The sequence below is a fragment of the Copidosoma floridanum genome, unplaced genomic scaffold (assembly GCF_036245765.1).
Source record: "Copidosoma floridanum isolate Cflo_tuat_1 unplaced genomic scaffold, Cflo_Japanese_pri ptg000005l, whole genome shotgun sequence".
Taxonomy (NCBI): Eukaryota; Metazoa; Arthropoda; class Insecta; order Hymenoptera; family Encyrtidae; genus Copidosoma; species Copidosoma floridanum.
Genome location: NW_028321882.1, coordinates 9,087,420 through 9,099,435, shown reverse-complemented (window position 1 = coordinate 9,099,435; position 12,016 = coordinate 9,087,420). Strand labels below are relative to the sequence as shown.

The following is a 12,016-nucleotide window of genomic DNA, read 5'->3' as shown; positions in this document are numbered from 1 at the left end:
GACTTTTTTTTGGTTTTTTATTAAAATCAGAATTCAATGAGTTTTTTGCAACAAAAAAATTTTGTCGTTAAATTTTAATTCTATATGTACCTCTTCCTTTTTTTTCTTTTTCCATAGTTATCAAAGGTGCAAAACTAAACACATTATTGTGATCTAAGGTGAAAATTTATAAATGATACTAAAATTAAAAAAAAATATACTATCACTTTGTCAAAAATTATTTTAAAAAATCCAATAGAAAAAAATTACAAACATTTACATCAAATCATAAATGTAGAAAACCTACTAAATTATAAAATGATGTTTTTAAGAAAAACCGGCCAGCAAAAACATACATACAATAAATCATTGACAGCAGAATGCCCTGCTATTATAGTTTTAGACTCTAGAGAACCAGAAAATCTCGATCTTAGTGTACATCCGAAAGAATAATCCAATTATTATCCTAAAGAAATGTTTTTAAATAAACTGTCATATTTTATCAATTCTCCAGTATGTTTATTATGTTTTCCTTTGAAAGATTTAGGATGGAGTACCGGTTATTTTTAAGATGACTTAAAGAGGAGCAAAATCTAACTATGTTAAACTATTATTCATACAGGCTGTCTTACAGACTAAATGAAATAAGTTTTAATCTATTATTATACGGGGGACGGCTGACACAATAATTTTCTGTGCACTTTTACATAATGATTAAATGTAACCGTTGAAATTATTTGAGATATAATCAAAAATATTTCAGAATATAACATAATTAAGGTTTCTTAGACACCATGTTAATAGTGCATCCAACATTTCTTAAAATTTCGAGACAAGGAAGAAATTAAAAATCTTTTCATACCACCATCCACATACATTGAACATTCAAGATATGTGCAGAAACATTATCAAAATGCAATGTCTACAATGAGGTAATGTGGTAGACCAGATTTATTTATAACAAGAACATGCAATCGTAAATAGAAATAATTAAAGTTAGTTTTATCAAAATTTCCTAAAAATACAACACCAAAATGCTTTCCGAAATCAACTGTTAGACTATTTCACTTGAAACTAATGTTACTTTTGGATGACATCATTAAAAACGATGTATTCAGTAAAATATTAGCATACATCTATACTATCGAATTTCAAGAACGTGGTCTACCTCATGCACACATTTTAATACCTTTGCATCCTGATAAAAAAATTGTTTTACTTGTAAGAATTAATCCAATTATTTTATCTGTAATTCCTTCTGGTAATACGAAGATAAAAAAACTAGTGATTGAACACATGCTTCATGGACCTCATACAGAACAAAGTCCTTGTATAATTAATAAAAAATGTACAAAAATTTCTACAAATCTCTTGCAGACGTAACTTTAATCTCAACAAATGGTAACCCTGAATATAGAAAAAGAAAAAATTCTTTTAAACAACATGTGTTATAAAATTTGAAGAAAATAAAAAAATTTAGTAGATGATTCAATGGTCGCACCGTATAGTAAGCTTTTGATAATAAATTAGAAATGTCATATAAACGTTGAGTTCTGTGCATCTATTCGAACCATAAAATATGTAAATGACAATATATATGAAGGTAGTGACAGAGCATACATTACTCAAACTTTAAAAAACCAAGATAAAAAAATATTCAATAAAACTAATTGTTCATTGATACTAGATATGTAGGTCTAGTAGAAGCAGCATGAAGATTACAAGAGCTTTTTATTTGCGGTAGAAGTCATACAGATGTATATTTAACTGCTCACCAAAACAAACAAAAACTGGTATTTAAAGGAAATGATAGTAAAACTGTAATAAAAACTACGCGTAACAGTAAACAGCTTTGCTAAAAATAAATAAATGTAACGACTTTGCAAAATCCAAGAAGTATGAAAGCATTCAAAAATACTTCATTTTTAATCATTAATTGAAATTTTGGCGAAGGAGAAAAAATGTAATAACAAATATTGCAATAGGTAAACTGAACATTGTGTGCTTACAAGATCACAATAGATTCTTTTAAAACTTGCATTAAATAAATCATCTGGTTTGACATCGTCTACAAATATGAGAACATACAAAGAAAAAACTATTTAAACTTTTAAAGATACTGCCACTGCAATGAGTTAAATAGACAATGATAGAGAAGTCAATGATATTTTAAAAAAAAGTGATTGCTGTTATGTTTCTATATCAGTTAAGACCATTTTTTGCTTGGTTTATAATTTTAGAAAAGGTTCCGGGTGATATAATATGAAATAAATACAAAGATTTGTTTACAGAGTGTTTGCCTTACAAGAAAGATAATTTAGCTTTACTACATATAAACCAAATTTTAGAATCAAATAATCGATTACATTAATGCTTTAATTAACTTACATCAGAAAAAAACTAAGGGTAAAAAAGAAGATATAGATGATGAAATACGTTTTAGTAAAGAAATGTTTAACTCAATGTATAAAAGTTTAAATAATGACCAGAAAAATGTAAGTCATATTATTTGCAAACAAAAAAAAACATTTTCTCTATAGATGGTCCTGGAGTGCCGAGAAAAACTTATTCTTATAAAACGTGAATTGACTTTTTTTACTTTTAAGAATGAAAAAAATCATGTCAATGGCATAGACTAGCATAGCATTAATTTTGCTTTCGAAGGGGGATGACCAAACATAGAACATTCAGACTTCTTTTAGATTTTAATAACATAGAGAGTGCATTGTGAGAATTTAACTCGAATAAAAAAAAAGTAGGAAAAGTTGATTTAGTTACTTGGAATAAGGCTTTAATAATTCCAAAAAAAGCATGTAAGATAGTAGATGGAACAATAAAAGATTTATATAATACTGAAAAATATATTGTAAATAAATCAATTGTTTTATGAGGTAATTTTTGTTCGATTCTCCCAGTATTAAACATGGTTATAGATATATTACAACTACACAAACCATTGAATATTTATTTTTATGGCTCTCATTCCAAATTAAAAAATTTTAATTAATATTTGCTATAACCATGAAGAATTTTTAAAATTATTATTCGAAATTGGAAAAAGGGTAATAAAAACTCTCAACATTCCTAAAAATTGGATCTTGAATGATGTATGTTCTAAGATACTTTCTTATATCTACATTTGTTTGATGAGTAGTGTTATACTTACATCCCATAACGAGTATACCTTTTATTTTAATAAAACATCTCTAAAAAAATTAACTGGAGAAATGAAAGCTTACTACAGGACAGAATAATGCAACTTATAAAGGGGTTGATAAATCGGACGTTAATAGTTATTGAAAATTTTTGCTGGAAATGTTGAACAATATTCGTGAAGGATTACCACTCCATAAACTAAATCTAAATATTGGTATGATAGTAATGTTACTGAGAGCTCTGTAACTGATGGACTCTGTAATGGAACACGTTTACGAATTACAAAATTATTATAGTATAATATAGAAGGAGAAACAATAACTGGAGAGAAAATTGGAAATAAAGTCTTTATTTTAAGAATAGTTTTAGACACAGGAAACTTTTGAACATAACCTTTTATTTTGTATGGTAAACTATTTTTAATCGTTGTGGCATTTGCTATGTCAACAAATGAATCCCAAGGTCAAACTTTCGATAACGTAGGTTTGTATTTAAATAAATTCTTATTGTCTTATGGTTAATTGTATGTGGCTTTATCAAGATACACGTATAAAAAAAATTTTTTTTATTTAAATAGAAAGGCAAAAAATACAAAAAAAAGAAAATATTATTTTGAAAGAGATTTTTACATACTTCATTAATTTTACCTAATGATTTTTATAGATAAACTGACAGTATTGATGGCAATAAATTAAAAGTTATTTATCAATACTTGTTTATTAAACAGGTATACATGACATGATTTTTTTTTTTAACGATGATAGTTTTTGTTAAAAGAATTTAATTTTGAATTTTTTAGCATAAAAAATCTCTTATTTTTTTAACAAAATTTATAACAATATAATCCTTTTGTATACATGTTGTAAGAAAATTGTTATAGTTGTTTTTAAACTATTTATTTAATTTGATTACAGGTAACATCTTAAAAGGTAGTTATACAGTCAAATTTTTATTTATTGATTTACAAAAGTAAAATAGAACAATAATTAATTTATGTTACGTATACGTTGAAGCAATAGGTAAGAGGCAGTCGGGTTGTCTAAATTTAGATAATGTATGTAAATATAAGTATTTAACATTGATTTATTTAAAACATGTTTAAATTTAGGTAAACATGAAACAAGTATACATGTGTATCATTATAAATATCCAAATCTACGGCTGACTGCAGAGAGTTCTGTCTCTTTGTGGTTATGATAGAGCTTAATTTAATAGCTCATTTTCTTAACCTTTTTTAATCGGGTGATACTTCTACGGTTATTATCATTTAATAATTATAGAACGTTCTTATTTGTATATGTAGTTGTTTTATGTCATGTATGTACGTATAAGAAATAATAAATGTTATACTGTTTAAAATATACGTAATCCGAGAAAAGTTGAATACACCGAGAAATTTATACTTATCAATGAATTTTAACAATTTAATAATTATTGTATTACGATTTTTATTAAACTATTTATTAACACTTTTACCTAATTAAACATGGGTTTTATGTTTTCTCTATATGTATAAGGTCTACCTATTCGCCTTCTCAGCATTGTGGACAAATAGATGAAAATAATTATTTTCAAAACAAAGTAAAATTTATATTCTTTGTTAATAGGGGGTAACTTATACCTAATAAAAAAAAATGTTATGGGACAAAAACTTGGTGTGGAACGGCCTTGGGAGACAAGAAACATATTGTCGGGGGTCTGTGGGGTGACAAGAAAAATGGTGTGTAGGATATGCGCCCTGGAAACTGAAACTAAATATTTAAATCATATAAAGTTATGATAAAAGTGTTAGTCTTTCGTAGAAAGAAACTTAAAGCTGATATCTTGACTCCTCAATAAGATAATCAAAGAATTACAGTTAAAATATCACTTCTGTTTTTTATCTTATTCTCAATTTCACATTTAAAAGCTTCTTCTTGGAAAAAACTTAGCTTTTTTGCCATATGCTTGCACATACATTGTTAAGTACGAATGTCATAGGTTACATTTATACCACAATAACATACACTTTTAATCTATAAGCAAAAGTTTTTGTCAAATACCAAATGTCCCACGATTTGAATTAAAATGTTAGTGATAGGAGAAATTGCTTTAAAAATCACTCTGCTGTATTTCGTGATACTTTGTAATGGTGTTTATTCTAATTTCACATCATAACAAGACAAACGTACATGACTTTTTAATTGAAACTTAGGTCACTTAAGTCAACTACAGGCCCTAGCACTCTGTTACGAACAGATATACGTAAAACTTTTTTTTCTTGTACTGTTTATCAACGATATATTTTATAAGCAGAAATTTGTTATAATAAGTCTACGAACCACCATAATACTTCAAAGCTTGAAATGTCAGTTCCGTTTCCCTAAGTGGTAAAAGTGTTTTTTTTTTGTAGCTTTTATGCATCACTTGATAACTCTTTTTCTCCTGTAATGTTTAAATAAAACAGGCAAAACATATTTTGGCGTTTGGTTTAATTGGCTTCTTCCGCAAAATACATCGATGGATTTTAATTCCACGTCTAACGCTAACAGCGAAGGGGTGCACTATTTTAGGTAATTCAAAATAGGCTTAAATGTTTTGCTAAAACAATGCTTTATTGATTAAAATAAACATTTGTTGAATTTTGTTCAACACCAATCGAGAGTCATAGTGATTTTCTAGAAAATTACAAATTTTTGGCAAAAATCTACGAAATCTAATTTTTAGTGATATTTATACTTTCTCTTCAAACAGCTTTAACTTTTGATTGCTGGCACTAAATAAAACAAAATTTTTTCTATCAGTATAGTTTAATTCTAGCTTTTATTTTAATTGGCTTAGAACACTTGAACTTTACACGCAGCTTAACTACACGTATCAAAAGCAGACGTATTTTTTCGAAAATTGACTAAAATTGACTTACACGAAATCACGTGAACTTTTTGACCAAAAACTTTTTAGTATAATCGGCTTAAACCTTTGTTGTGGATGGCATTTAAGGTAGAAGTACTACAAGAAATAATATTTTTAACCAATTTCTTTCTAAACGATTTTTCAAGGCATTTTGCGCAACTAACGGCAGAATTGCCCATATATATCACAGCTAGAATTTATAGTAACTCAGAGTCTACTTACACATGCTCTTTTATTGATTTTTTATTAAAAAACATGAAGTAGATCTACTAAAGTCTTTATCAAGCATCTTATAAAAATTAACTTTTCTCCATAACCCTACTAAAAATTTGTTTTGTTTTTTTGGTTTTGGGGAGCAAAATAAGTCACTTTATTAACTCATTTTGCTACGCAGAAGCACAATATGCATGTGAATTCGTCTTTACGTCGTCAGCCTCATGCAAAAGTACATTACTGTATATACTGCTCTGTCTCGTTAACTATAGGTGCGACTAAGAAGTAAAAAATAAATGGAAGGTAAGAGAAATATAAGCATTATTTTAAAGGAGCAGTGTGTTGAGGCAGTGACAACCGTGAAAACGTATGTATAGTATTATATGGCAAAAAAGACGAAGAAGATAAATGAGATATAGGATACCATTAGTTACTACTTGGAGTGATACTACTAATTAGTGACACTTCACCTTTGCAAGTGCAATAACTACTATTACTTTACTTCAGAAGTGCATCTTCAGCCAAACTCCTGTTTAATCACTCTTGCTGACAACAAAATCCGTGTGTCAGATGAACGAGGAATACATAAAAGAAAAGATAGAATTAGGTTAATAAAAATGAGCTTATTTCAAATAAACAGCTGTGTATGATGGCCGGACGCCAGCGATTACCTACGCCAATCGCTTTCCAAAGGCTACTGCCTTATCCTACGACGGTTTGTCTCGTCTCTCCTCCACTATCCTTCCCCTTCCCCGCTGCCCTTTCTACGCTTTAAACTAGACGACCTGCGCGCGCCAATTACTGACATCCAGCTTACATGAAGCTTAAATATATTTGTACATTTTAGCGATATAATTTATAAGTATGAACGAGGCCGCGTGAGCAATATTTCGCGACGGTCAGCTACCGACTGTGACTGTTTTAGTCTTGACATCCTCTACTCGTCAATCCGTATATTCTGGGGCAGAGTACCTTTCGCCTGAAGGTCTAAGGTAGATCACATTAACTACCTCCCTGAAAGTTCGATCCACATCTCATTAACTCCCAGAGATCTCATGGTTACAAATTTGGGCGTGAAGGCAAGCGGAGATACAGCTCCGCCCCTGATCTCCGTGTCTCCGCCACCGTGAAATAATTACCGACCTCATACGGTCACTCGAACGGTCCTAATCAGTCGCTTACCTATAGTAAATAAAATACACCAGAACATCCAGTGGTCACAAACTAAGTTCTTTTCGTATCGGACCAGACACATGCCTGCATCTCCCACTCCTCACATCAGAACAGCGGCGCAACACTCCCCACCGTACAAGCAGTCGCACCTGCTTGTACTTTCTCTAGAAATAGTACAATGAGTTTATGCGTCGCGCGAACATACTCGCTTCCATTCGACCAAACCTTTGCCGCACGCACAGTGCCATCCTTACCGGGGTGAATCTCGACAACGGTGCCTTTTCGCTACGTATTTCTTGGCACTTGTTCATTGATAATCATCACTAAGTCGCCACATGCGACCGTATCAGTTACATTTTGCCATTTTGGCTGTGCTTACAAGGTGTGTGCGTATTCACGCAGCCACCGCTGCCAGTATAAGTCTGCGAGGGCACGCGCGTACTTCCAATCCTTACGCGTACATTGATGAGGTAAACTATAGGCGGCCAAATTTACCGAACCGCTCGCTGTTTTTATGAGGAAGTGATTGGGAGTAAGCGCTTCCTCGTCCCCGGGATGCACTGACACGTGCGTAAGAGGGCGCGAGTTCACTACATGTTCCACTTCAGCGAGCACCATGCACAGAACTTCCTCGGAAGGCACCTCGTCCTTAAGCGTCGCGTGAAGCGCAACTTTCACCGATCTAACCAATCTTTCCCAGGAGCCGCCCATATGGGGCGCTTCGGGTGGGTTGAAGACCCAGCGTATGCCGTTTTTAACGCATACTTCTTTTGTCGCTGTCTGTCTAAGCGAGCTACTTCCGTCTGAAGCTCCGTGCACGCGCCACGGAAGTTGGTCCCGTTGTTGCTATAAATCACTGCCGGACAGCCTCGCCGCGCTGCCATTTGCTGTAACGCCATAATCATCGAGCTTGTGGCTAAACTGCACGCAATTTCCAAGTGCACCGCTCGTGTCGTCAAACACGTGAAAAGGACTCCCCAGCGTTTGATGTGGCTGCGTCCTATCTTTACCAACATGGGACCAAAATAATTCACCCCACAGTGAGTGAACGGGCGCTGCTGATACGCCAGCCTTCCTTCAGGCAAAGCAGCCATTAGTGGCAGCTGTGGACGACCACGTCGCACCTTGCAAATCAAACACTGGTTGCAGACGGCTCTCAGCGCGGGCCTTGCTCCGAAGACGACGTACCGTTGCAACAGCTCGTTCACGACTGTTTCGTGATGACCATGTTGCCAGTGGCAATGCAGCTTCCGCACGATAGTCCTAACGGTATTCTGCTTTCCATCCAACACTATTCGAGTATGATTAAACTCGGCGCCCGCCACGCAAGTCACACGACCCTTGATTCTAATTAAACCACGGTCATCTAAAAACGGCAAAAATGGGATTAATTTACTTCCAGCTGGAATCTTTTGCCCCTTTGTAAGCGCCTGACGTTCCCGTGCGAAACTATCTCCTTGTGCTGCTCGTAGGACGTACTCCTCGTCTAACTGTCGCGCTAGATCTTGATTTTCCATCTGAGATTGCTTTGCTGCAATAGCTCTTGTCCTTTGTTTCAAGCTACGCGCACTGCCTTTAATTGTTTCCAATGCATGTACGCCCTACACACTCTTTGCGTCGCGAGTAAATGCCCCTCCCAGCCAAAAACGCAAGCTACAAAAGGCACATAATTCAAACTACCTACCACTAGCGCAACTCTCTCCGGTCATCGCTCTGCCCCTTCTAATACCTCCCTTTCTTTATGCGTCAATTCTCGCGCGGTCGGCCACTGAGTTTCAGGTAGTACCAAAAAGTCGGGTCCTCGGAACCATCGCTTCTCTTTGCTCTCACTTAACTGCTTCCCGCGCGTAACTGCGTCTGCCGGGTTTTCCCTAGTAGGTACCCACTTCCACTTCGCGTTGGCGGTTCTTTCGGAGATTTCGCCTAAACAATGAGCCACGAAAGCCTGTCTAACCCGTGGATCCCTCTGGATCCAGTGCAGCACCGTAGGCGAGTCGGACCAGAGGTACGCACAAGAATAGGGAATTTCTATCTCGGAACTCACAGTGTTTAAGAGCCGTGACGCCAGCACTGCGGCCTGCAACTCTAACTTTGGCACTGAATGTGGTTTGTCCGGCGCGACGCGGGACTTTGCCATAAATAATGTAACACTTATGCATCCTCTCATCGTCTCGCATCAGAGATAAGCACATGCCGCGAAAGCGCGCGTGCTAGCGTCGCAGAACACGTGTATCTGCGCTTCTTTAATATCTCGCCCCTTGGGGGTTATACACCTTGATACGCGCAAAGAGTTTAACTTTTTCACCGTGTCTAGCCACTCACGCCACGCCTCATCCTCTTCGTCGCGAAGGGGTTCATCCCATCCTGTCCCACTACGCCAGATTGCTTGCAGGATTAATTTTGAACTAATGGTGTACGGTCCAAGCAGACCGAGTGGGTCGTACACCAACATCATAAAACGAAGATATTCGCGTTTCGTAGGTCGGACACATCCCTGTAGAATACTTGCAGGAACATGTGTCAGTCCTACGTTAAACCCTAACGTGTCTGCTTTCGGCTCCCAGTACATACCGAGTACGCGTTCCGCGGCTTTATTGCACAATACGATGGCTCGCTCCTGTTGCGCCGACGTTGTTCCCAGCGGCCCACCTATCCTCATCACCCTGTTGCATGCCCAGCCGTGCATTTTAAAATTAGCTTGCTGGTTAATTCCCACTACGTCCTCGACAAGCGCTTCTAGTTGTTCTACACTCGGTCTACTCACGAGGAAGTCGTCATTGTAAGAGTTTTTTATAATGCTACTCGCCACCTCTGGCTTGCTCGTCTCGAAGCGCTGCGCGTTTGTGTCTTTCACGAAGTGTGCGCTACACGGAGATGACTTAGTGCCAAACACTAATCGAGTCATTTCGTAAGAGTGAGGGTTCTTACCTTGCAATGCTCCTCTCCACAAAAATCTCAACGCACTCCTATCCTCGGGCCAAATGTATACCCGCATGAACATATCGCGTATGTCTGACTTACACGCGACCGCATATTGCCGAAATCTCAGTAACACTCTGGGAAGCGACTGCAGGAGGTTGGGGCCTGCATCTAACTGATCATTAAGACTCACGCCTTTCATTGCGGCTGTGGCGTCAAAAACTATCCGAATTTTGCCCGGCTTAGCTGCGTTTACCATCTAAAATGGGGAAGATACCACAGCCCTGTGCAATGAGTCACTCCATTTCAGGATAATACAAGCGAGCGTACTCTTGGTCGCGGTCTAATCGCCTCTCGATGCTATGCAGTCGCTTCAAGGCTGTAGCGCGACTGTTAAGGGTTGGGGCAGTATTACTCCTCCACAGTAGGCCAGTGTGTGGGATCGACGCGTTCAACTTCGCGCACTCCCATGCTTTCGATTTTAAAATATTCACGGACTAAAGCTTCGAGCCCTTCAGTTTGTTCCACGCAGGTGACGCATGACACATGAGCACTCGTTTCTAGTGCTCGCTCACGCTAGTCCTTGCTATTTACATGTCTCTATCCGCAACAGCTTTAGAAGAAATGTCATACTTCGCTGTCTTAGTGCGTAGTATACTATTTCATTTACTGTGCTGTCAATGAATAGCGAAGAAATCTACTGTCATAAATATATTGCAGATAGAACATTATAGCCATTAAAAGAGTTATCGTAAAAACAAAAAAAAGACAAAATTAAGAAGTTACTGAAATAGACATGATACTATTGAAGGGATGATTTACATAACTATGAGTGACTGGCAGAGAGTATGAATGTCACTATAAGTATAAGTGTATTTACAACAGTGAATCGATAACCAATGTTATTGGTGAATAAAAAAAATTCATCAATTATTTTAGAAGTTAATACTTAAAAAGAAACAACATTTACATTAGAAACTGCGTTAGATACTGACAAATGTGAGAATAATGCCCCTGATATTCCTCTAAATACCGTTGCAACGAACAAAAGTGCTTTCTAACCAACTCTTATCCCTAAAGTAGAAAATAAATGTATATTTAATAATAAGTCAACACATAATGAATTTCTACTAACCTAAATTTAAAAAAATTTACATAATAATTTTACAGATGGAGGTTATAATTCTTTAGACGTATATTAGTTACAAGGAAAATACGAGGGTAATAACATTGGATGTAGATCAACAAACACTAAAGATGTCAAAAATATTCCACGAAAAGCTTTGAGAGAGTGGCACATAGACTGTGGAACTGTAATGCGTTGCTCGGTGACTAAACTAAGGTAAAGGTACTAGTTACTGGCCTAAAGTACTAGTAGCTGTTATCAAAATAACATCATATATTTTAAACATCTTTTTAAACTTCAACTTCTGTTAGGTATCATTTGAAAGCTATGAATGTATTTTAAACTATACGATAAATATAAGTCGTATATCCGACCGTAGACAATAATAATTTTTGATAATCTGAGTATGTCAGATGCTTTAGTACATGGCCACTGAAAAAAAAAGGTTGCTTTAGTGGCCCAAATTTAAGAGCCAGTAACTGGCCACCCCATGCTTAATGTACATAAATCTAGGTGGTCGGCTACTAGTGCTCGCAGAAGTGAGGTTATGTACACATT

The 12,016-nt window shown here is 35.7% G+C and overlaps 3 protein-coding genes across 3 annotated transcripts; all 3 read right to left on the bottom strand.

The window, feature by feature from the left end:
- Window positions 1-8,087: 8,087 nt before the first annotated feature.
- Window positions 8,088-8,930, bottom strand: LOC149375678 (uncharacterized). Its single transcript, XM_089598095.1, has one exon. The coding sequence runs from the start codon at window positions 8,928-8,930 to the stop codon at window positions 8,088-8,090; it is 843 nt and encodes a 280-aa protein (XP_089454221.1).
- A 188-nt stretch (window positions 8,931-9,118) lies between these two features.
- Window positions 9,119-9,580, bottom strand: LOC149375677 (uncharacterized). Its single transcript, XM_089598094.1, has one exon. It carries the CDS (start codon window positions 9,578-9,580, stop codon window positions 9,119-9,121), a length of 462 nt encoding a protein of 153 aa, XP_089454220.1.
- Window positions 9,581-9,589: 9 nt separating this feature from the next.
- On the bottom strand, window positions 9,590-10,591 carry LOC149375676 (uncharacterized). The gene has a single exon (XM_089598093.1). The coding sequence runs from the start codon at window positions 10,589-10,591 to the stop codon at window positions 9,590-9,592; it is 1,002 nt and encodes a 333-aa protein (XP_089454219.1).
- Window positions 10,592-12,016: the final 1,425 nt, after the last annotated feature.

Coding starts and splice junctions, on each gene's coding strand:
- LOC149375678 (XM_089598095.1), bottom strand. CDS start 8,930: ATGGAAAATCAAGATCTAGCGCGACAGTTAGACGAGGAGTACGTCCTA.
- LOC149375677 (XM_089598094.1), bottom strand. CDS start 9,580: ATGAGAGGATGCATAAGTGTTACATTATTTATGGCAAAGTCCCGCGTC.
- LOC149375676 (XM_089598093.1), bottom strand. CDS start 10,591: ATGGTAAACGCAGCTAAGCCGGGCAAAATTCGGATAGTTTTTGACGCC.